General features: G+C 44.3%; 1 protein-coding gene across 9 annotated transcripts in view; it reads right to left on the reverse strand.

Moving 5' to 3' along the window:
• TEAD1 (TEA domain transcription factor 1) overlaps positions 1-25,789 on the reverse strand; it is a 269,279-nt gene that overhangs the window by 62,098 nt on the left and 181,392 nt on the right. For 5 of the 9 annotated variants that reach the window (XM_081238927.1, XM_081238932.1, XM_081238933.1 and 2 more), the window contains 4 exons: positions 16,261-16,325; positions 13,857-13,919; positions 13,705-13,767; positions 752-763 (listed from right to left, as the gene is read on the reverse strand). In XM_081238927.1, coding sequence (XP_081095053.1) covers positions 752-763; positions 13,705-13,767; positions 13,857-13,919; positions 16,261-16,325 — 203 coding nt within the window. The remainder of the gene's footprint in view (positions 1-751; positions 764-13,704; positions 13,768-13,856; positions 13,920-16,260; positions 16,326-25,789) is intronic. The other 4 variants (XM_081238930.1, XM_081238929.1, XM_081238928.1 and 1 more) reach the window with 4 other exon arrangements.

The following is a 25,789-nucleotide window of genomic DNA, read 5'->3' on the forward strand; positions in this document are numbered from 1 at the left end:
ATTAATACACAACACATGGCTACAGGGCAGCTTAAACAGGCACAGCCACGAGCACAGGGACTAAGATACAGAGCCACAAAAAAGGCCAAAAAAGCAAACATGCACAGATAAATAAACACAGCCAGAAGGCTAAAAACACACTCAACCTACTGTAACTCTGAACGTTTACTGAGAACACCCAGTAGCAAGGTTTAAAAGGAAAAAAAATTTTAATCCATTTTCCAACAGAATGGGAAGCCTCTGAGAAGAGTGGACAACGTATTTATTTTTCCAGCTTCCAAAGGGAGATGTCTCCAATTACTTAACAGACTCAAGGAGAGGGAAAAAAAGGCCCTGCTTTCAAGCACACAGATGGGGAGGAGGGTGAGAGAAGAGGCGTGGTTGTGGATCTGGGGTAGGACCATCACAGAGTGCTGGGAGGCCCGTCCGTGTGTTCGGGCTGGGAGCCCTGGCAGACACCTGGTGGGGAGGCTCAGAAGCAGCGGGGCGGCGGGGCGATAAGGCAGGGCGATGACGGGGCCAAGCAGCATGCTGGCGGGGGGCATGCTTTCTCAGGTATCCCCGCCTGGGTCAAAGGCTAGACAGGTTCTTTCTATACCCAAGGACACAGGGGATGCTACCAGGTAAGTGGTTTCCTCTTTTCCTAAAAGGGTCTTTTCTAAAAAAGCCAAGGCTGATAACACACAGCTAGCCAAAAAGTCTGCCAAGCACAGCTAAAGTACAGAATACTCAATTTGGTGAAAATACTTACCATGCTTGTTACCTGGATACAACAATAAACAATTTGTTAAAAGGATTGCGTTACAAAGGCAGGGTTATTTTTCTTCTTAGTTAAAAAATATATACGTATACAAACACATGATACTTGGGTACAATAAAATGCGTAGGAGCATGGGTTTTTTTTTTTCTTTCACATTTTAGGAGAAATGTGTGACCCAGGTAACTATCTAAAGGGCAATTATCAACAACTGCAACTCCCAACTCCTTTGAGCTGGTTCTGAGGCGTCCCCAGTACAGATGGAGAAATGGTCAGGCCCCTGGTGTGGGACAGGCCCTGATGGTGGGGCAGGGCTTCACGCTCAGTAAACATGTCGAGGGTCCTGGCTGCTTGCACACGGTCTATACAAGCTATCCCAGGCCCAGACTCCATCAAAACAGGAGCAAAATGGTGACATCAGAGTAAAAAGAACACACTCCCCAGCTGTCATTCAGAGTTCAGACAGAGAGTGAAGGTCAAGGGAAGCTTCAGGCTAAGACACTGAGTACCAGCTGAGAGGTGGCTTCAGTGTTTACAGATTTACCCAAAGGTGATGAATAAACATGCTGAGGCGCCAAAGGCAAGGCCAAAAGGTGGGGGGTGGGGGTGGGGAATCAAAGCCTACAAGACAAGTACTAGAGGGTTCAAAGGAAGATCAATCAGGTGCTCCCAAGGTAGAGACGCCACTTTGCCCCATAACTGCCAGGAGCACCATGTGAATTTTCAAAACGCTTATATTAACCCTTGAAAAGGAGCCTAATGTTCGCATAAGATTTTATATTTCATACACTTCTCTGGCTCTCAACGGAAAAAACGAGCCTCATCTAACAGCTATTCGGGGATACACATGGTCATAATGAGTATCTGTAAGGGCACTGCTGCAGCTGAATGACACCAGGAGGGCTCCGGATGCCTGCAGGATTATTGGTCCCCAGAGACTGAAGTGATGCCTTTGCTGCCACTGGTCAGATGGCATTCTTCGTGTTGAAGCTCCATTTGCTAATCTGCTGAACGTTCTAACCTGAAGCCAGCTTTCTCTGGTAACGTTTTTTTAAAGGCCCGAAACATTTCAGACACTGAGATGCCAGGAAAAAAGACAAATTTTGAAGTCAGTGGAATTTTATGATAAACTGACTATGTGTGTGCAAATGCCCTACAGCCAAACTGGGCCTGACACATACAGATCTCAGTGCCCGTCAGTCTACCCTTAGCTGGTCCTGCAGTTCCACCTGCCACCTGCCATCCCCTCAGAGGGTAACCCTGGTATAATGAACAGGAAACCTGGCTCAGTCACACTTCCTTCCTTCTCTGTCAAGAGCACCTTGACATCAATACAAGCTCATGGGTTTCTCTTTGGACCAGTCCCTTTGGACCCCAGCCCCCAAGTCATGTAACCCTTAATAAAAGGATATCAATACCCTCAAGGAAACCGAAGGAATGGCATAAGTATAACCACAGGTGCCTTCCCCAACGAGCTACAAGCCTTACAACCTCTCCAGGGCCCAGGCAGGGGGAGCTGAGAAAATGGCAGCCCAGGCTGCTTGCCTGCCTGGCTGATGCAGACTGTGCGGAATAACTACAAAAGAGCTGTGGGCTTGGCTCTATTCCAAAAGTACATCATGGGGGCTCTCTCAGACCTGAGACTTCTGTGTTTATGCAATGCTGATGACAGGGGCGGTTCTGCTTGCCCAAATACAGAGTGTGTTTGTGCACACTTGGGTGCAGTGGCCAGGAATCATTAAGTCCAGGTCCACATGGAAATAAGTACCTACATCTCCACAACCCACTCTTACTCTATTAGAGTTGCTTGAGATGTTTCCCTTTGCTAGGCTGATTGAAAAGTTCTTCAAAACGTTCACGAAAGTTTGATACTTTTCTTTTCTAACAGGGTAATCAGTCAATGAGGAAAGGAGAAAAGTCACCACCTTTGCTGTTTATGTCACATAGCTCCAGACACTTCAGAATACGGTCTTTTTCTTTTGTTACATAAAGTCAGGTTTGACTCTCTTATTACCCAGCATTCCACCAGGTACCCAAATGAAAACAGAAGTTCAGAAGCAGACGAGCAAATCAGTTGCTTCGAGCACACCAACTTGCTCTATGCCAGTAAAAGGCGTACGTGCTGGGGAGTCTGGAGACCTGGTTCCAAATCTGCCCTCCACCTGACATTAATGGGCTGTATTACTTTGGGCAAATCACCTAACACTCTAATTTTCTTCAACTACAAAGGAAAGAGTTGTACTTTATATTCTAAAGGTCTTCTGATTCTAAAAGTATTCATAGCTGTGAGTTTGACATCCATTAGAAGCAAATACATCTTAATACATATAGCTGAAAAACCACTAGTGAAAAGACAGCAGGATGTTAAAATTTGGGCAGTTCTTGGGCCACCTGTCCTAATAGAGAGAAAGCCAAGTGCAGAGAGGAAATTTTATCTCAAGTAGAGGTTCCTTCTGCACTTGACCTACCTATTTGAGAATAGGCAATTTCCTACAAATGGACTAAAACGTCTACACCAGTCATTTCCTACTTTTTGTAGTGGTGACATTCTGAGTACTCATTTAATTTTATAACATCTCCCCTCTATCTATGATATATGATGGAAAATTAAGATTAAAATTTTTTGTTTAAAATCTAAAGTAACCCTGCAGATAATAAGCACCATCAGGGAGATCTCGAAATCAGAACTGAGAGACTGGCTGTAGGCCTACTTATCCTGAAATGGGAGTATAGGACACCAAGCTGAGAGATTTCAATGGAAGGGCCTCTAAATTGTCATTTTCAGCCTAGAGATACATGCCTGGCTTTGAAGAAATTATAACTCTCAGTGTCAGACCTCAGTAAATGGCTTCTCTGTGTCATTCTAGTCTAATATCCTGGACTTTTAAACATTCCACTCTATCATCACCACCTACCCCCAGAATAAAGGGGGGTAGGGGTGGGGTTGCTAATCCATCCAAACAACAGTAGCTTAAGTAAAATCAAAAATATATGCTACATTTGTACACCACATTAATTTTATTCTACGATGTTTTCACACTAATATTTCTGAGATGTGGAAGAGATTCACAAAGGATGAGCACATTGTTTTATCTTGAAAAACTGTTATTAAGTCAATACTGAGTTATCGTCTATGATGTCTTAGATTACAGGAAATACTGAGTGTATGCATGTGTACATAGGAGCATGCACGAGGAAAAATGTGTCCTAGGAAAAAGCTTGGACAACTTCATATTCACTCCTTTTTACTGATTTTAAGCCTTTCTATCCCTAAGATTATAAAGAATGAGGCCATAAAAAGCCGAAGTGGGGAAAGCAAAGGCATATCTCCCTTATCCAACCAAACCCAAACTCAACCCCACAACCTGGAATGTGGAAAATATTTATGGAGCAGGAAACATGGGTCTAAGACTGTTGATGGAGTGCTAAGAACAAACAGCCCATGTGACCTGAGACTGAGGGCAGACGAAGCACTCCAAGGCAGAGTGCACGTCTCAGTACCCACTCGACTCTCTTCCTGCCCCATTCCTGGCATACCGCACTGTCAACGGCCTCACTACCTCTGCCACGCGGGGTCCAGCAGGCCATGGCAGACATAAACTTCTCAGCCTGAGGCCTTTCAAACTGTTATTGTTACTAAGTAAACAGGCTTTCATATTTCATGAAGCAGAGCAAGGCTGCCACTACAACTCTGGGATCAGCTGACTACCTTCCTCTTGCTGCTGAAATGTACACAATGTTTGGAAAATGTCTTCATGTAATATCCATGACAGGAAGGCAGCCTATCACAGATGCACATGGCTGGAGTGGTGCGCTCTTCAAACTCAGGGACATTTTATGAATCAGTCTCTGGAAAGTAGGGGACCCTTGTTCCCCGCCCCCGTTCTCTCAGCTTTTAAATATTCTGGGTAATCAATTATCTCATAATTTTTAGGCATTAACCATAAACACATTTTAAAGATAATATAAAATGGCACATGCTTGCATGTACTATATTATAGTGGCTACATATGAAATCTGAATGAATAGCATACTAAATCAATATACTCCTGCTTATTCAGGGGCCATCATTTCAGAATTTAAAGACTCCAATCTAATTTCTTCATATGGAAGCCCACCAATACATCAGGAAAAATATGTACAGTCAAAAATAAAAAAGCCCATGGATTCAAAAACTTTTGATAGCTATTAAGTGTTCTTCTCCAAATATACTTCTCTCAGCAATATAAAAATATAGCACATGAGAGGAAAGATAGAAATTTGCTTGTAAAATCACTTTTTCAGAAAAAGACAAAACAATACTTTCCTAAGAAGTAATTTTGCAGATGTTGTTTCTAATCTTGCACTATGTGGATTCACATGACCTCTGCAATTATTAGCAGTAGCCCTTAAGCAGATAAACATCATAAGAGTCTATGATGGCTTGGAGAAAGGATGGAGGGCACTTGAATTTTTCTAGCCATGATCTCTAATTTGCTTATTATTAGAGAAAGTAGGAGTAAATACAAAAGGGCCTATTTCGGGCGGGCAATGGCTAATGCCAAGGAGAGAAGGCCCATTCATGCTTCTCCTGACTTGCCATGTAATGAGTAGCAATTAATTCATCTTATTGTATTTCCAAATGCCAAAAACTCCATTCACATCAAAGAAAAATTTTTCAAGGCTTTTACCATTGTCCATTTTTAAATGTACTGTTCTATATTTAGTATTTTATAATTGTCAATAGTGTTTCCTTTAATTCTCATGTGGGGCTCAGCATCATAAAGGATTGCAGACAAGGATCTGTGATTTGTAGGTGTGCCTGAGGACTCTCTACCAGGAAGCCTGGGATTTAGGTCTGCTAGTGCCAGGTCTGGGTACTGGGGAGAAGGTACCCACTAACTTTAGCCCCTTTCCCCGTGAGGGACAGTAAGAGGCAGGAGGCAGGGCTTCCCTGGTGGCGCAGTGGTTGAGAGTCTGCCTGCCGATGCAGGGGACGCGGGTTCGTGCCCCGGTCCGGGAAGATCCCACATGCCGCGGAGCGGCTGGGCCCGTGAGCCATGGCTGCTGAGCCTGCGCATCCAGAGCCTGTGCTCCGCAACGGGAGAGGCCACAGCAGTGAGAGGCCTGCGTACCGCAAAAAAAAAAAAAAAAAAAAAAGGCAGGAGGCAAATCTCCCCTGAAAAGCCAGAAAGTACCAGCTCCCACCACTCATCTTCTCTGTTTCATTCGAACATTCAGACACAATGAAAACAGGGCTCGGTTAAGGGAGACAATGCAAAAGCATCTCGAGTTAGGGCAATGAGCCCTCATCCTCCACCAGCGAGCACTCTGTAAGGAGGCAGCAGGACAACACGTGAAGGGCTTGGGCTGTGGTGCCAGATAGCCCTGGGATCCAGTTCAGACTGTGACCCTGGGTGAGCCCCTTAGCCACTGCAAGCCTCTGCACCCTCACTTGCAAAGTGAGGACAACACCACCTTCAGGAGTGCTTTGAGAACTGCATCAACCACTCTGAGCACACAGTGCCCACACACAGCCTCGCCATTCTGTGGACGTGTCATCTACGGGCCCACATGACCGACCATCCAGGCTCAAGTCGCTCGAGAGCTGAAATGCTTAGGAGCCCTGGTCCTGAGTACATAACCTCTGGGCTCAATGTGACAGAGCGCTGTCTATATTGGAGGCCAGTTAACAATGGGATTTCCCTAGGAAGGGACAAAAATGTAGAACGAGGCTGTTTCTGTTGTCCTTAAAGAGGAAATCCAGACCTGGCTCAGCTGACATAGAAAGGTAAATGTATTCAGTCCCCTAGTTTACACTGTAAGTTCTGTATCATCACACCGTTGATGAGAGGTTCTAATTCCATCACATCCAAGCACAAGAAATTAACTGCCTCCAGTCTTGGTTTTAACCCAGCTAAATTTAAAAAAAGGTAATGGAAATATTGCTGAGGAGAAAGAGTACATGTCATGAATGCAAAAGAACTCCTTGAAGATTGGGAGATGCCAGGAAAGGCGGTGTATCATTTCCCAAATCCTGCAGCAAGGCCAAGTGCCTTGGTGCTGGCGCTGAGACAAAGGAGGTGGTTGTTTCGGGCTTCTTTTGCCTTGTGTACTGCTGACAGTCAACGCCTGAGTGAGCAAAGTGGCTCAGAAGGCCATGGGGAGCACCACTGGATGAAGTGTAGCGTGTCTTCCCCATGGACAGGCCCATTCCTGGATAGCATCAGTGGTGACACAACCAGGATTCAGCAGTGTAGATGCAGCAAAGCCCCAGCAAAGTTCTTGAACTCCTCAAGAGAATTAAATCAACAATTTGAACTTTAAGCTCTCTGCTTACTGGAAGGAATGGCAGGTTGGAAAGAATGGCCTGCTCAGAAATCAAATCACAAAGGCCACCAGGGCGAGAATGAAGAAAATGGCCCCGGGGAGCACATGGAGCTCGTAAATTAGTCACCAACGACTGGACACAATCAGAGAAGCTCAGGCTTTTTTCTGCTCTACTGGGATGATGCAATGTCAGCAAGTACAGGCTTTTCTTCAATACAATCCAGAGCTTGACATGAATACGTCTATTGCCTAAGATGTATTCCTGCTGAGGTCAGGGCAGAACAAAGACTTCCTTTACTCTTAGCACTGTCTGGACTCATGCACTCACCGAAACACACCCCAAACCAGAAGCGGCCTGGTCCACCTTCAGGGGAAGATGAGGACAGTCCACAGTGTGGGGGTAGCCCGCAGAGCTTGGCTGTGGCTCTCACAAGCCTCTGAAGCCAGCAAATAAAGGACCACCTTTTTGCTGCTATCAGGGAAAGGAGGCCCCTGGGCAGGGACTGGACAACCTCCCAGGACAAACGAACATATAGAGACTCAGAGCAGGAAACTCTAAGTAGGAACTCTGAGAAGGAAAGAAGAGACTGTTTATAGCACACGGAGAACACTTCTGCAGTCTTTCTACATGCTGGGATAATAAATCCCCGGAGCTTAAAAAAAAAAAAAGCAAAAACAGTTAAAGACCTTTTGATGAATTAATGGTGAGTGAAATAATTCAAAGTACAGAATCATGTCTAAAGTTGCAGGCCAGGCCTCAGTCTGTACCACACAAAGTCTTCTCAGACGGGCTGCTTCCTCTTACGGCTCAATTGCAGATTCCAATGAGGGGATAAACTAGGCAAGAGGGGGAGATGGAAGATAACACATGAAGCCGGCATGGGTAACACTGCTGTAGACCCAGCTGGTGACACAAGGTCCAAGGGAGATTTCTGAGACGGCATCTGTGGAATTCCTCAATGCATGTTCCACAGACCTATAAGCCACCTGCATGCTGTAATTGCACAGATCCATCTTCTACTTTATAACTAGAACCAGGCACCTGAAGAGTGGTGGGCCAAAAGGATCATGTCTGGGCAGGGGCCAAACATGTGGTCCTCCCATCACAGAGAAATGACTCTCTTCTAGACCAGCGGTTATCACACTCTGACTTGTCTTTTAGACATTTTAGTCAACAAAATTTTTTTAAAAAAGTATATATTTGATGTTCAATATTCTGGCACTCTGGCCACAAATGCCTTGCAGTTCCAATCCATCTTAGGGCTTCTGAATCTCACCTGCACTCTGCTGGCCTCTTCACCCTTTTCCCTACTGCCCCAGTCTCCCTGCTGATGGTTCTTGGTCTCCTCACATTGGTCCTTGACCTCTTCAACTATCCCCTAGTTTTTCTTGCCCCTTGCATCTCTCTCCTGTGGTTGAAGTCTGTGTCCAAGGCCATCCCAAATTGTTGGCCAAGTCTATCCTAGCTCAGGCCAGGATAAACTATAGAGAAGAAGTCTCAGGTTCGTGCCAATGGCTTTAGCACAAGTTCATAGTAAACAATGGGTAAAAATCTAGATTCGTTTTAGGATAAGGGCCAAAGGAGAAGAGATAGTTTTCACTGGATTTGATTTTCTCAGGGAAATACTAAATGGCAAGGAAAGACACTGATGGTGGGGGGCTGAGCTTGGTTGAGGAAGGACAGTAGGTAGAGGAAATCAGAAAAAGTAAGAATAATGTTTTGCCATTTGATTTCTTTTAGTTAAAAAAAAAAAAACCTTAAAGGAAATATAATGAAAAGAATCATTTCTGGATAGTACAAACATGAATGCTTAATATGTCATTCTCTGTACTTACTAACTTTTTGTTGTATTTAAAGTTTAGCAACAAAAACTACATAGTTAATTTTGATGTACACTCTCAGTTAATGGCCATTACTTGAAGAGAACCTGGCCTTTAATAACCTAAGTTTTAAATGCTGCCTTTGAAAAGTTTCAGTGTACAGTTTTCAGACTTAATAAGAATAGAACTTTTTAACATAATTCACTCTTTAAAAACAATGAGCAAGAAAGAGTATGCAGCAATCAGACTGGAGTGGAGTGGGGACCAGCCGAGGATGACAATAAGGATGGATAAGAGCCACGGAGCAGGGCCCCAGGGGTGCTTGGTCGGCCCCTGGTCCAGGCCCACATCTTTCTCCCTTGGCCTCTTAGAGCAGCCCCTGAATTAGCCTCCCTGCCTCCAGCTTTGCCGCGCTCCGTGCTATCCTCTAAAAATGGTTGGAGGGATCTTTCCAAAGCATAACTGTGAATGACCCCTGCGTGCTCCCACGCTCCTCAGGGAAACCTCACCCCTCCAGTCTCATTCCTCATTCCGTGCCTCCAGCTAGATGGTGTTCTTCATGGTTCCCCCAAACCCCCCACCCCCATTATCTGTGGAAATTCTCTACCTCCCTCTACAGTTAGATCTAATGGAATCCCCTCTACGGGGCTTTCTTTAATTCCCCCACACTCAGAATTAATCATCCTTTTCACTGCGTGGTCTTTGCACTGCTCTGTTAAATTTCTACTGCAGAGCCCCCTAGCTGGGGACAATCCACTGGGAATCTTGTATTTTCCCCAAATGTGGCCAAAAATAACAGAAAGAATGAGGGTTCCCCCAAAACAGAGACTCTTGTGTATTCAACTTTCCACGCCCAACATCTACTAAAGGGTCTAGAACACATGGCTTCTCAATGGAACCATTACTGGACTGAATTAAGTAATCATTTCTGCGCTTTTAAAGTTCAAATCTACATGGAAATCTTAAACTTTTACTAAAACAATTTTGTTTTAAACAAAAATTAAAATCCACACATTTTGGGGTGATCTGGCTCACAAACAAGCACTTTGAGAACCAATGCATTTAGCAGAAGCATAAAGCTGACCTTTGAAGCTCATCCTAACAGATTTTCAAGAGCGTGACTTCTGTAGCTAGGATGACTCATCCACAACCGTGACATGAGAATAACCACTCTCTCGAGCCTGTTTTCTTCAGAAGGATATGGCAGAACAGGCTTCGGAATTTAGAAAATGTGGGCTCTAAGTGGGACCCCCAAGCTGTCCCATAACGGCCGGAGGCACGGCTGAGAGGCGGGCATTTCCTTTTCCTTCTGCCTAAAGCAGTGTGGGTTTTCAAACCTTATTCAACAGAACCAGCCAAAGAGGCCACTGCTAAGGATGAGAGAGTGTGAGCTTTAAATAAAACAGCTTTTACTCTTTTATATACGGAAAATTTCGAGTAAGATTTCTATCTGAAATGTGAGTTTTGCTGCTTAAAAAAGGCTGGAAAACCACTAGCCTCAAGAATTCTCCTGCACCCTTCCCGGGAAAGTGAAGAGAGGCTCACAGGCAAGAGGTGCCCTCGGAAGCCACACACCTGGCCCTGGCCCTGGCCCTGGCCCCAGGTGTGAGCAAACCACTTTTTCAAACCCCAAGGGAGAACAGGGAAATGAAACTTGGCTTCAGTCTTCACAGGAGGGCCACAGGCCTCCGTCCATCCCAGAGAACAGAAATCCTTTGACTTCAGAGCATGTGGAGAAATGGCGAGAAGCCCGGCTGGAAAGGCACGGCAAGGACAGGTCCGGAGATGGCCAGTCAATAGCTATCTCCTCTAGGAAGTCTTGCTGCATCGTCTCAGACAAAGCACGGCACCTGTTGTGAATCTGGATACTTCCTGCCACCCCTACCCCTGCTCAGAAGCTATCCTTGCTGTCTACTGAGATGACTTCAACTTCTGTAGTGAGTTTATCTCATTAGCCAGTATGCGAGGCCAAGAAGCCAGAGGCTATCAGCCTGACCCCACAAGGAACTCGGCGAGGATGCTCATCTCTGCCTTCTGAGGACGTTAGACTCCAGAGCTGAACAAGAAAGTGCAGGCAGAGAGAGGAGTTCTATTCTCCTACCATGCCAAGGGGCCTGAGCCCATTTCCTGGTAATGGCTGGTAGGAAGGTTAAGGAGGGCATCTTTAACATAAAACGCCTGTGGGAGGTGAAGGCAGCAGCATCTCTGCAGGCAGGTGGCAGCCAGCCTTATTCTCCTCAACTGTCCTAACTCCCTCCGAGTGGGGACGCAGCAGCTCTGCAGCTAGGAACACATCACCCCGAGATACTGATGACCATCAATCCCAAATTAGGCCCACATCTTGACCGATGGCTCAAAGTTTAAAAATCATCTTAGTTCTAAAATGTAGTGGCTGAGGGACTGTGGGAAGCAAGGCCGGCACGCCCAGGTCCAAAGGGGCGTGAGGGGTGGTGACAGGTTATCTACAATGTGTACCGATGAGAAGCCTACTGCTTGAAATCCACTTCAGCCTCCGCTACAGGAAACCCTGTCTGGAAGAGCAGTGGTTTAGGATTCAGAGAGTTCAAATCCTGACTTCACCACTTCCTATGCTGGATGGCTTTTGGTGAGTTAATTAAACCTTTGGATCCCTGGTTTCCTAAATATTACTCCTCAAAATCCGAAGAATGGAACTCACTTTGTAGTGAGCTTACATGAGAGAACACACAAGAGGCTCTGCACTGCACTAACTCCTCTCTTTCATCCCCAAACTCAGCAGCACATTGTCCATACAGCTCGTCTCTGGGACTGCCTACACATTTAACTTTGGTTCTTTCTGCGAACACTTATCCTACAGTGCCCTATATTTCACATTCCCATTTCCACGGCCAGCTCTGTGAATAGAGGATTGGTTGTTAACTGCCCACTGTGATAAGCGCCATGCCTGGAACACTCGACTGGTATTAGCTGATGAGAAGAACAAAGGCCTCCATTTTTCCAAGAGTAATGAGGTAGGGAGGAAGGAAAGGAACTGTAAGAAGATGGAGGTGGTTCTTGGAGATGAAATGCCGAGCCAGTTGCTACCTCACTGCCTCTGTTTCTGCCTCTTCTTCGTGCTTGCCCCAGAGGAGAGTGGTCCAGGGCTGGCTGAAAGTCGGGGGGAAGTCTTTTTGTAAGAACAAACACAAATACGACTGTGTGTTGGTACGTATGTGTATGTGTAAGGTAACGGCAAAACTGTTTCCATTGAGGAAAATTTGTAAAGTCACCAAGAGAGAAAAAGAGTGCTTGTGGAATCCCATGGGGATCCCCTCTGACCGGGAGAGCTTTACCCACCATTTACAGGGCATTCGGTCCAGGGCCATGTGCCCTGGTGAGCATACAGGAACCACACAGTGCAGAAATAGAACAATTCATAACATCACAGATGGAAACACAAAATTGATGTCTGTAAACTTCTTTGTACATCATTAATCCGTTAGAGAAACTAGAAACAGAGTGAGAACTTGAGCAAACACTGGGGTAGTTACATCCACATAGAAAGGACTGCACCTTTGGTTAAAAAGCAGGAGCTACGAAGTTATTTTAGTCTTCCAACTGCTCAGCCAGTGCAACTAAAAGCCAGCCACCAGCAGCCACATGTGTGAGCGAGCGAGCCAGCATGCTGCCCACTGCAGAGGGCACCCCAAATGCGCCTTCCTGGTCACTAGACCTATTTCAGTCAGCTTCGTTTGCATAAAAAATGTTGGAGGCCTTTGGGAAGGGTCCCAGTGTTCACCACTTGGGGCTGTGAAATTACACTTTGTCCTTTAGTTTAGAACAAAAACACAAATTTACTTAATGTATGGGGGAAAAAATCAGAACAGAACCAAAAACAGGCATATGGGAAAGACAACAATATGGACTACAGATTCATTTTTATTATAAAGTAAAGCTCCTCCATGCAAACTATAATCCCTTTGCATTTCTCAAATAGGGCGTTATGGAGGAAAAAAAGTCATGTATGCTTTACTGCAAGTTTTGGAAAGGGAGAAAATAGGGAGAACTTGCATTTTTAAGTCGTCCATGCCTCTGTTTTTGCTATGAAATATATTTTAAAAGACCAGAAAATGAGGCACATGTACAATAAAAACAATAAACTCAAGTATAAACAGAATTGCAAACATGGATTTGGTCAAGAGCTTTCCCATCTCTAAGACCTACCTTTTTTTTAAGCCCTCACCTCAAATTTCTTTTTTAATTAACAAAGCCACACACTTAAAAAACATTAAGCAATGTGGAAGAAATCTGGCAGAAAATACTCTCTGTTGGAAGAACACATGAAAAATTACATGAAGATGTATTTTTCATAAGTACTGAAAATACATCAAAAGCACGAATTAAAATAATTCCTAAATTTTTTTCTAAGTAATTTCATGATGGCCACTTGGAAATGATTCATTTATAATTTCTACACCAACTTTGCATCTCTTTGACTTTTTTTCCCTCTCCTAGCTTAGGGCTGCTTGGTGGATATTTGAAGGGTAAAAAAAAAAATCATGTTTCTGTGCTGAAAAGTTATCAAGACCAGCTCTCTGCTGCATTTGCATTGTTATTAGGAACACACACACACACACACACAAACACACACACACACTCTCTCTCACTCTCTCTCTCTCTGAGCTTAATGTGAGGCTAGTACAGAAACAGAGAGATTAGACACAAAGAAATGTAAACAGCTCTCACATGCGAGGAAACTAGGTTACCAGAATCCCAGCACCAGGCATTCACCAGTCACCATGGAAAACAGGAAGTGAGATGCATAGCAACCACAAGCCAAAAAGCAGGAAAGCGCATACCTTTAGCTTGGAATGAAAATCACGAGATTTCCTTCTGGCAAGAACCTGAATGTGACTAGACACCTGCAGGGTAGGGGAAGGGAGGAAAACAAAGGAAAAGCCTGTAACCATGGAGATGAAAAGCCCCCTACAACTGGGCAAGCCAGACGTACCTTAATGGCGGCTTGAATTTCTCGAACTTTCTTTCTTGCTAAGACCTGTATATGACTAGACACCTACATTGTTCGGGTTTATGAGGGGAAACAAAACAAAACAAAACAAAACAAAAAAAGGAAATCAAATATAAAATCGCTACTCCTTGGGAGGGTTTCGGGGTGGGGGGGTGGGGGAAGGTTATTTGCATCTCAACAAAGCTCTGCAGTTAGGAATACACAGTCCCAGCCAGACACCAAGCCCCCAGCGCTGCTCTAAGCTTTTCAGACTGGGTCATCACTGCAGTGACTGGAGTCAGGATGAAAGTTGAAGCTAATCTTAGTTTTCTCACCCAGGAGAAATCATGGGCACGGGATGAGAGGGGGAGAGTGGGGTGTTTTCTTTATAAAATTAAAAAGGTGGGAGTAGAGGTAAATGAAAATATTTATAGCTTCTCAGTATCAGGAGGGAAAATCCCTTTTTCTCAATTTAGAAGAGACTATCCATAAATTAGCACATTCCGCAGAATCAAAAAGCTGAAGCTGTAGGTTGTATTCTGATCTCATTAAGAGCTCTGGATTCTGTAGCAAATGTTAAAATAATACTGACATGTAAATTAGATCTCAAAGAGAAATGGAAAGACCCAGTTAGCAGAGCTTTTTTTTTCCCCCCTTATAAATATCTTTAATCCTTCCACTCTTTTGGGTATTGACTGGGCGCCAAGTGGATTTGCATATTATTACAGAGCGAAAAGTGTGAATACAGCCAGCCAGCCATCCTGTTAAAAATCTGGGTTGAAAAACCACACGGATTTGCTGAACAACAAATTCACATTGGAGAGGTATCACCAACTGCCGCCTAAAAACATCCCCAGGATGCCGGGGTATGGAAACCAAGCCAAGCCCGGCTTCTGAAACACAATGATTCCACTGGGTAAACAAATTTGCATCTCTTTCAGCGGGACTTGGTTAAATTTAGAAGTGTCCCCCCAGTGAAGGGGTTGGGCACATGACCAGAGCTCACAGACCAGCAGACAGCCCAGGTCCAGCACCTTCAGTATGCTGGGAATTAGATTTGTCTGTTTCAGAAATTTAGAACCTCCCATTTAGAAGTTCAGCAACTGTGAGGCCATTACTTGATTTCAAACACTCCAGCCACGCTAAAAACAGGATTTATGATAACAAATGAACCTCTTATCTCTAACTTTGCCTTCGAGTTTCAATTTGCTTCCGCATTTTATTTTATTTTTTTAAGTACGGAGAAGCAGGAACTCCCCCATCCTCTTCACCTCTCCATCCTGCTCCTGCTTTCACTTATTTTCACCAGAATTTTGTTCTGATGTGATTCTCTGACTTGCTGAGGGCCACAGTGGGGGGAATATCCACCGAACAGACAGTGTCCTGCCTCTGAGCACGGGCAGGAGGCCACCTGCCTCTGTGCTGACTCAGCAGTGGGCTCCCGGCTGGGGCACAGGAGCGTTCCTGGGGAAAGCTCTCCCCGTCATAAACACTCAGGAAAACAACTCATCACTGAGCAAAGGACTGGAATCTGCTGCTCAGGCTTAACGAGACCACAGTTGAGCTCGCCTTTTGATTTGATTATAGTTTTTAAAATTCATGCCATTTCAGTCAGCATAGGTCAACATTAAAATACACATATATATTTTTTTCTGTTAACAACTCACCCATGAGGTTGGTTTGATGGTTTTCCCCCCTTCCATTTCTTTCTTTTTCTGTTTTTTGTTAAACACTAATTTCTCATCCGTTCCAGTTCTGAACTGGGTCAGAGATTTGGGCTGCTTTACATCAGAAGGAACGAGGAGCGCCAGAACGCTGACAAAGGGCAGAGGAAAATTCCTGACCCTGCTCTGCACAAAGGTATTGTAACTTCATTTCAGTCACAGCAGCTACTGACAAAAAGCCATAGCTTAAGGAGCAACAGTTCCCTGGACGCACATCATTCAGCCTTATATTCCAGCCAATACTCATGGTTGCTGGTGTTACTTTTTCATTGAAATGATGACTAATATGTAATTGTTCCAGGATTTTACAATGCGCAAAATCTCAAAATTTCATGACTTGCAAAGTATACCTGCACCTGCAGCTTTTGCAATGTTTGCAGATGCACAGTTTCGGAAAGAAATTTAAGTTTTACAATACAGTACAGGAACAGTTCATACACTGTCCTTAGTGGTGAAACTTTCCCATATGTGTATAGAAGGAACTCCAGAGACCACATAATAAAAGGTCACTGAAATGATGAACAGTGAAAACTGAGCCAATTTCAAACACCTACAACACTGACGTCCTTACAGGGAACTCCAATTGGGGGCTCCTAGGAGCCAAAGCACAGACAGCCACTGCAGCCAAAATGCCTCCTTGGGCCATTCGCTAACATGCACAATTTCCAGGTCGGTTGTTTTACCTGTTTTCTGGTCCTCGTCTTCCCTGTCCTGAGTTTGATGTATCTGGCTATCAATTCATTCCTACCTGAAAGAAAGAAGAATTTACAATAAAGTAGGTTACTTTGGGGCGGGGCGGGGGAGGGAGGAGCCTCTGAAAAGCTAACAATATAATTCAGAATCAGGAATTTTTGTTGCACCTGTAAGTTTATTAATGCTAGAAAAATAAAAAGGACAATTTTTTGCAAACAATATTTCCTAGGAGAAATTAGGACGAAGGGAATTTAATTATGAACTACAATCAGCAATTGAGGAGAGGAATGTGCCTTTTAAAAATGTGCCTTTGTGTTTGCATGCTTGTCCCTAAACGGATGGTCACTTGTATAAAAAACAAATACAAGGATTAGTGTGGGAGTATACAGACCTGGTTCTGTTCCAGTCTTATTTTTCATATTCCTTCTCACCCAGGTTTCTACTCAGAGTTAACTCCAGTTAGAGTCATAAGAGCCACGAGAGGATGAACTGCTCTGGCCACAGAAACACAATGAAAAGAAGCTACAGTATGAACACAGACACCCCCCTAAACGTAGTCACTGTGCCAGTAACAAACTATACAGAAAACTGTCAGTGCCAAAAAAAAAAAAAAAAAAAAAGACTCAACCTTTTCCAAGCTTTATTACCTCTGGGGGAAAGAAAACGCCTTAAAGTATAAACAAATACCCCCGGTCCCTACTCCAAGAGACTGAGAAATCTCAAAGAGACGACCTGAACTATAATGGGAAACTACACCCCCAAAGCCAAGTGGGGAAATGTATTACTAATACTACATGAAATATAAATGCACTCATACGGGACACGTGGGTCCAAACTGCCACTATAATCATCACGGTGTATCTAGTGGTCTAATTTGTGTTTGCTGTCTTACTCCCCACACATACTGCATAGCTGAAGACAGCAAGAGATTTTGTCTTGTTCCCCAAGGTCTCCCCAGCACACAGCACACTGCTGGGCACACAGAAAGAAAAAATGAGAAACTAACACAGCCTCTGGTGACAGAGAGTACCACAAGCCCCAGACCTCCCCAGCAGAGTAAAGAACTGGCGGCCCTGGTGAGAGTGTCTTTATGGGAATCTTGCCTGAGAATTCTAAAACCTCTCCCATCGCTGCCTAGAACATTCCTGTAATTATGGCTTTGTTCTCCACCTGCCCGTGTTAGGACCGTGCAGGATATGGTTGTCACTGGAAGGCAAGGGAATCGTGGAATCTTGGGACTGGGGAGTACTTCTGAGTCATCCTTTCCTACCCCTAAAAGTCTAAGTCCTTATGTAAGCCAGCACTTCTAGAATTAAGGAAGTAGCCCATGCTATCTTAAAATATACTGAAGAATTAAAAGACCCTCCTTATTTGAGGCTTCCTGTAACTTTCATCCCCAGATTCTTTTTGTTCCCCTTAATAAGAACAAGGCTAGTTCTTAATGCACATGACTGCCTTTCAGATATTACTGACAGCTTTCAGGTCCTCCTGCAGTTGTATCCAGGCTAAACCTTTCCTGTTCCTTTGTTATCTGTGATAAGCTTCGGAACACTCCCATATCCATCCTGTGACCATCCTTTGTCTAGTTTCCTTTCATAGCCTGGAGCCCAGAACTGTAGTCACCTCCCTGGTCCTAAATACTCCACCTCTGCTAATGCAGCCTAACACTGCACTAGATCTGGGGGGATCACAATAAACTGTCAACTGATGTCAATTTGAACTCTTAGGTCTTTTTCATATGGCCTAATTCTCAGATATATCCCTACCCCTGTTCCCAGTCTTTTCATGTGTAGTTGGGATTTTCAGGTCAAAATACAAAATGCTGTGTGTATTTCTATCGCGTTTCATCTTATTCGATTAAGCCTATCATTCCAGTCTTTGAATCTCAGATCCTGATTCTGTGACTGAACTTATCCTTTAACCATAGGAAAAGGAACTCTAAATTCGGTTTTGAGGATTGCTTCTCAAAGCATTCTCTTTCAACTTTTGAGAACTACCAATATGCCCTGTAGTGTCATCAGGTCTACTTCTCCATCTCTCAGATGGTTGTACAGATTTTGCAATTTGTCTCAAAGGCTGGCTAACAGCAGAGCCCAGCTAGGAGTGCCTAATTACCAGAAGCCAGACCTAAATGACAATGTCTGCAGCAGAGCCAAGCATCCTCCAGCTCAGGACCTCACTGTGCACCCTGTTCAGAGCTGAGTGGCCAGGACGAAATAAATCCAGGGCTCTGAATTACATGCAATTTCATCTGAACCTTGTCCAGATGGGAAAAACATCTCCTGCCCCCCCATTTGCTTATTTTCTAGGAAAACAGACAGAATAGCTTGATACAAGTGGCATACAACCTATATCACCAGTTTTTAATTTCTTACGGCATTTGGTTGAATGAATGAGATCAGTACCTAGGACAGCCACGTTTGACTGTGCACCCTGGGTTTATGCAGTGGCATAAACAATGTCAACTCATAATTTGATTAAAATGCTTCTAAAGACCACTACTTCTACAAGAAGGCCTCACTGAGCATCTACTATGTGCTGAGTGCTATGCTACATCATTTCATGGAAAGCTGGTCATGACTCTCATGTCCCTGGTTCTTTACATGAGCAAGATTACCTTTCTTTTAAAAGCCTGTGTTCTTCCTGTCATACCATGTTTCAAGCCATGAAGGGTAATTAACTTGAAGCTGCTATGTGTTTCTTCTTGCCTTGCCATAAGGAATATTGCTGATTCAAATTATAAATTTAAATTCCACTAACACTAAGCATCTACCATGAACTCAAAGCAGAGTGTTAATCACTTTATTTTTTGTGAATTTTTTTAATGACGATAAGGGTGGTTTTGTGCACAGAAAACATTAGTCAGGTTTACCTGGCTTTAGAAATGTTTATTTCATTTGTTTAGTTATTTTTAAAAACACCCTTAAATGCCCTAGTTCATCTTTTAAGTTTTCAGTTCAACTTACAGATCCTATAATTTTTATAATCACTTTCAAAGGGCCATTGGATTAATGTTTGATCCATTTTACAAACCTAGTTAAACTCCTTCAAACATTTAAACTATGTATTTAAAATCTATAATTTAATTCTTTTAAATATTAGAATTGTTTGATTTAACTTACAAAACCTCCCCTTAAACAACTGTTAGAAACCTAATAAATTCTCTTAAGTGCCCCAATATTGCTTAGAAATCTAGTTAAGACTTCAACCCTCCCTAAAATCAAGTCTAAGTCTGTTACTTTACTGCATATTTTAAATTGGAAATACAGGCTAACCTGTTATGTGCGCCAAATTATTTTAAATATGCATACTGAAGTACTCACATGCACAAATCCTTTAAATAAAAAATATTAACACTATGGCTCTGATTATATTAAAAACTTCTACATTCATTTCTAAATCTTCCCAGAATTATAATATGCTTACCCTTTAAGGAAACAAGTATGTCATTCCAAATGATTTTGGAATGTCTTTTTGGGTGCTTGGGGTTGTACTTATTTTGCTAGGTTCTGAATGAATTCTTGTTAGCAACCTTGATAGGACGTGCTGAGCCCTATTTATATGTCTATAGCATGGCCCTCCAAACAGGGTGGATTCATACAGTTCAAAGCCTTGGATTTGAATCATGGTACTAAGGTACAGAATTCTCCAATCAAGGACAGGGAACTCAGGGACACCAAACATCACCGATGTAACTGGCAGTGGGGCTCTGGTCCATACAACACAGTTCTGTTTCACAGCCATGAAGAATGCTGGTTATTAGAAATGTTAACCCTCATTTCTCTAACTCTCGCTTCCAAAAAAAATACACATGTACACATACAGTGGTGCTTGATCCAGTAAACCTTACATTACAAAAGTTACTTTCAACTAGGTTAACTTTAAAGTTAATCATGACATGCCTAAACTATTCCTACAGTTATGTGGGTACCATCTCTCCCTGTGCCTTACATGATGACTGTCTGGTGTATCAGGGATATAAAGACAGCCTAGCCTGCTGCCCACAAGGAGTTCACTGTCCAAAACAAGGGCTAAGATAGAGGAAATCAGCTCTACGTGTCAGACAGCAACTGAAAGAGGTTCTAGTAACATATGTGGGTAATCAGCCACAAATAATTCCAGAAATCTAGAAAGCCTTCCCCAAAGTACTGGAACATAAGCTAGCCTTTAAAGATAGATCACATTTTCTCCAACATTATAAAAAAATTTCCAACATACACAGTGAACACTATATACACTATATACCCACCACCCAGATCCTACCTTCACTTTTTCTTTATTTGCTTTATCACATGTCACTCCATCTATCCATTCTTCTACCCGTCCACCGAGCCATCTTATTTTGTTGTTGTTGCATTTCAAAATAAGTGGCAGGCATGATAACAACCCTGCATCCTTCAGTGTGCATTATCATTAACTAGAGTGATAAGACTGATTTTGATAGGCAGAATGGAGGGGGTACGCTGAAGACCCTTTTAGACAGAGGAATCAGCATTTTAAAATATATATACAGAGGAAACTGGGGCTCCTAAAAACCAGGCATGCTGACCCCTTGACCACTGCACACTTTCTCCTTCTGAGCCCAGGAATCTCCAGGTTCTACATTCACAGCATCCGTGAATCATCTCCTTCATTCTCCTCTATAAATACCTGTAATAGCTTATAGAGCCGAGTGGCAATGTCACACTTCACCACTAAGTGTCACTCTACTACAGCTACTCTGCAGCATAGAATGTCCTTTAGAAATGCACACCCTATCACTTCTCTAAATCTGAGATGCAGCAGCTGCAGTTACCTTTGCTTTTCCCACAGGCAAGAGGCAGCAGCAAAGGCAAACAGCCTGACCCGTCGCTTTTACACTGTGATCCTCACTAAGCGCTGCGATCCAGTGTTTAGTTTCTTTGTCCTTTCTCCTAAGTGACATAACACAGTTGAAAGTGAGCCCATCATTGGCTTTTCCAGCCTCCCAGATTGCGGTGAAATTTCCGCTAAAGGGGCAATAGAGAGAGAGAGATTCCAACAGAAAGGGAGTTTGCGCTGTGCTTGCCTTACCCAGAGAGAAGACTGGTTAACGTTGTTGTGGGCTTGTGTGTAATGGGATGTGGCCTCAAGGTCATGTTTGAGGCACAGCAAATGCAGGGTCTGTGGCTAGAAATTGTAGCCCAGAGACACTCGGCTTTAACAGTGTAAGAGCCACTTTGTAATTGAATGGAGTCAGGGAGCCACAAAGGAAGAAGTAACAAATGGAACCTCCTCTTCCCTGGCTGCAGCCAGTCTGAAGGCTAACACATACTCTGGCCTGGGGAAGGGGCTCTAAGGAAACCTCTGTTGGCCCTCTCTTTGCTGGGACGGACGTGGGAGGATTCCCCCACAGGTTTTTCCCATGTTAAAAGAATGAGAATCGGATAGAAAACTCAAGTTTCTTCTGACTGCTATACCAAAGCTGTATGAAACAGGCACTGATGCTATGGTTGTAGCCATATGGTCTTCCACCCACCCCCCACAAGCCTTAACTTGGCCCAAGGGCACTAGTAGGCTGTTCCTTGTTAACACCCTGAGCTGTCTGAGCTCTGTACCTGAACACACAATTGCTTTCATGGCCTGCATCTCTTTGCCCATTGCTGCATGTCTGGATTCTGCCTACCTCTCAAATGCCTTGTCCTTCATGAGCTTTCCAGCTGGAAGAGGCCAGGTCCCCTCTCCCTAAACCATCCACAGCCCTTGACCTTGGCCTCTTTACTGCAGGCTCGCATCTTTACTGCCTTACATTCGATCGTTTCAGCACACGTCGTGGCTCCAAACAGATCATAAAGTCTTTAAGAACAAGAACCAATGAGGGAATTCCCCGGTGGTCCAGTGGTTAGGACTCTGGGTTTTCACTGCCAAGGGCCCGGGGTTCAGTCCCTGGTCGGGGAACTAAGATCCCACAAGCCACGCGGTGAGGCCAAAAAAAAAAAAAAAAGAACAAGCCAATAACATTCATCGTTTCTCTGCCTTCCCTTCCCAATCAGCTCAATGTTTATGGAATGAATTGTCATCAGGAGCAGAAAAGAGGCTCCTATGTCCCTACAATCCAGTTTGACACTGAATCATCGGCATGAACTGGAAAAAGATGACCCAGTGAGAAGAAGCAAAGAAAGATGTCTTCTACGAAGTGACACCACCACCAGGCATGATTCTGTCCTCCGACACCAGCAGCAATGCCCAATGAGAGGGCGATTTACGAAGGACTTTCTTGGGTAAGATTCTACAAGATGGTGTCAAAATACTTTCTAGCTCCGGGCCTCTCTGTATGACCTGAGGTTCATGCAAAAGAAAAAGTATCTTAGAGTATGAAAGCCAACAACCAAAAAGCACAGGTGTAGGGCACACTGCAGGAACCAAGTGTCAGCTGCTAGGGAGAGGTCTACAGAATGGGGATGTTGAGTGAACCTGTCCTGCTGAAGACCTGGGGCGTCTGTATCTATGGATACTGCCAGAGGAGGCAGTAGAGACCATTCACTGACCCATGAGGAGTTAATAATTAGCCATTTCTCACACACTGCTGCATCACCCCAGCAACCCTGGGAAAGAAAGGAGGTCTCCCAAAGCTGGCCAGTCACCCACCGTACCTACAGGGCACAAGCAACATGCTAGGATTCTGGGGGTAAAGAGATGCCATCTCTGCCTTCAGGGAGTTTACATCTGTGAAGGACTCTCACCTGTGAGAATGGACTCAAGTCACCCTACCCCTCTCCACGCCTCTCAATCGTGGCACACATCAGAGCTGCCAAGTTCCATTTATCTGAATGACTGCATGATGAACACCTGCCTCCCCCACTAAAGGCAGGAATTTCCAGAGGAGCAGAGACCTTGTGTTTTCGCTCACCACTGTGCCCCCGGTGCCAAGAATACAGCAGGTCCTCAGAAAGTATACACGGATGGAGCGAATAACTGAATGAGAGGGATGGAGAACCAGAGTGGGGGAGGGGTACAAGGCTTAGACTGGGGGTAAAGGAAGGCGCACGAAAAAGAGCATTTGAAATGGTCACAGAGTGTTGCTGCCAATGAGGAAGTTGGGACACCAGTGTCTCAGTTAATCCCCAATATAAATCATTGACCAAAAATCAGCACCAACCAACATGGAAAATCACCAGAATGGGCCAGGCAGCCCATTCTGGGTTGCCAGGGGCTGGACTGCATGTTCCCCATCTAAAGTCTTACAAAATGAACTGGTGGCCTTCAGGAGGTGAACACTGGCAAGTCTCTAAAATAAATATCCTCTGTCTACACTCACCCAGAGGCTTACAAGGAACAGCTATAGAAGGAAGAATACACAGACGAAGGCTGTGTTACCCTGGTTGGTCAGAACTTATTCCTTGAATCCCTTCAAAACGCCTAGCAATAACTCAAGTCCCACCTTCTCCAAGTTCCCATCAGTCAACAGCAGCTGATAACATTATCAAGTGATGGCTCCATAAAACACCGTGCTCTCCTTCATCTTAGCTAACAAACTACACATTTGCATAAGACTACAAGGGTCAAAGAGAGACGAGCAAGTAAAAATGTCTAATGTTATGGATTGAATACAAACAATCCCTCCATGTTGAAGAGAATTCTTTTTGTTGTATTTATTTCCACACGGAAAATAAATATAAATGAAGAAAATTTTTCTAATGGCTCATTCTTTATGAAGCAATAAAGAGACGCTACACAATCACCTTTTTAAAAAAAATTTATTTACTTTATTTATTTTATTTTTGGCTGCGTTGGGTCTTTGTTGCTGCGTGCGGGCTTTCTCTAGTTGTGGTGAGCGGGGGCTACTCTTGTTGCGGTGCGCAGGCTTCTCATTGCGGTGGCTTCTCTTGTTGCAGATCACAGGCTCTAGGTGCACAGGCTTCAGTAGTTGTGGCTCGTGGGTTCTAGAGCGCAGGCTCAGTAGTTGTGGCGCACGGGCTTAGTTGCTCCGCGGGCATGTGGGATCTTCCCAGACCAGGGCTCGAACCCGTGTCCCCTGCATTGGCAGGCAGATTCTTAACCACTGCACCACCAGGGAAGCCCTACAATCACCTTTTTAATCCTCTACCTAGCCTTAATTACGTTATGCCTCTAGTCTTCTTTCTAATCCATACTATATACAGCTACTTGAAACACACCTTTGGTTCAGCCACTCTACTGCTTCAAGACCTTCTGCCTATAGTCTAAAGGTCAAACTCCTTTAGTATAGTATTCAGTATGGTCCCACCGTCTGGCCCTAACTTTTTTTTCATGACACACCACCATCACCTTAATCCATTTTACTGCCATCAAAATGCACACCTAGCTTTCAGTTCCCTGAACCATCCTGCCATTCTAAGGTTTTGCTCACAAGTACAATACCCCTTAAGACCACCAGTCAAAAGCCTTCCAGGTCCAGCTCAGATACTCTTTCCTTCACAAAACCTCCATGAAAGGCCTGACATATGCACTAGGCTTGGAGTGTGTGAAGAGGAGTGAGCCAGGGAGCCAGGCACCTGGAGCTCACCTCACAGACCAGTGGCTGGGAAAGACCACAATACTATAAAGCAAACTGCAACCAAAGACACTGTGAGTTAAAAACAAACTGCCTGGGACTTCCCTGGTGGTGCAGTGATTAAGAATTCGCCTGCCAATGCAGGGGACACAGGTTCGATCCCTGGTCTGGGAAGATCCCACATGCAGCGGAGCAACTAAGCCCGCGAGCCACAACTACTGAGCCTGCTGAAGTCTGCGCGCCTAGAGCCCGTGCTCCACAACAAAGAGAAGCCACCACCATGAGAAGCCCGTGCACTGCAACGAAGAGTAGCCCCCGCTCACCGCAGCTAGAGAAAGCCCGCGCGCAGCAACAAAGACCCAACGCAGCCAAAAGTAAATAAATTTATATATTAAAAAAAAACCTGCCTTGTATACAAGTGGGGTGAAGGGAGATGGCTTGACTCTGACTGGGAAGTAGCACAGATTCCCCATGCTGCCCTGGGCCCAAAGTACTTTACTTCTGCATGGGTCAGGGCACTGCCCACATTCTGGCTCTAGTAAGAGTTCCTTGTGTAAAAGACCGTAAGCTCCTGAAAGGTAGGTTCTATATCTTCAGCATTTTTGTGTCCCACACACTCAAGGTGTGTACAGGATGTTAACGGACTCTAACCTTGTTGACCCCAGTGGCAACCTAAGTAGACCCCCTACCCAGAGGCTCTCAGGAGAGTGTTCAGTCCTGACAGTTCCTGCCATTCATCTTGTGGGCATTCCCCTTCTCTTTCAGGCCCACATCTGATTATGTTGCTTTCCTACATCAACAGGTCCTCATCCATTATAAGAAAGACACACACTCCTTAGCTTGTTACCTAAGGCTAACAGCCTGTTCCTGTACTGCTACAGTAGCTTCATAGAGTTCCCCCAGCCATCGCTGTGCTTTTCCACACCTCTATGCCTTTGTGTTCTTCTTCTTCTCCTTTGCCAGCAAAACTCTATTTATCCCTGTAAGCATCAACTGAAGCATTTCCTCCTTGACATCTGGGAGCTTTC

Source organism: Mesoplodon bidens (assembly GCF_964165515.1).
Source record: "Mesoplodon bidens genome assembly, chromosome: 7".
Lineage (NCBI taxonomy): Eukaryota > Metazoa > Chordata > Mammalia > Artiodactyla > Ziphiidae > Mesoplodon > Mesoplodon bidens.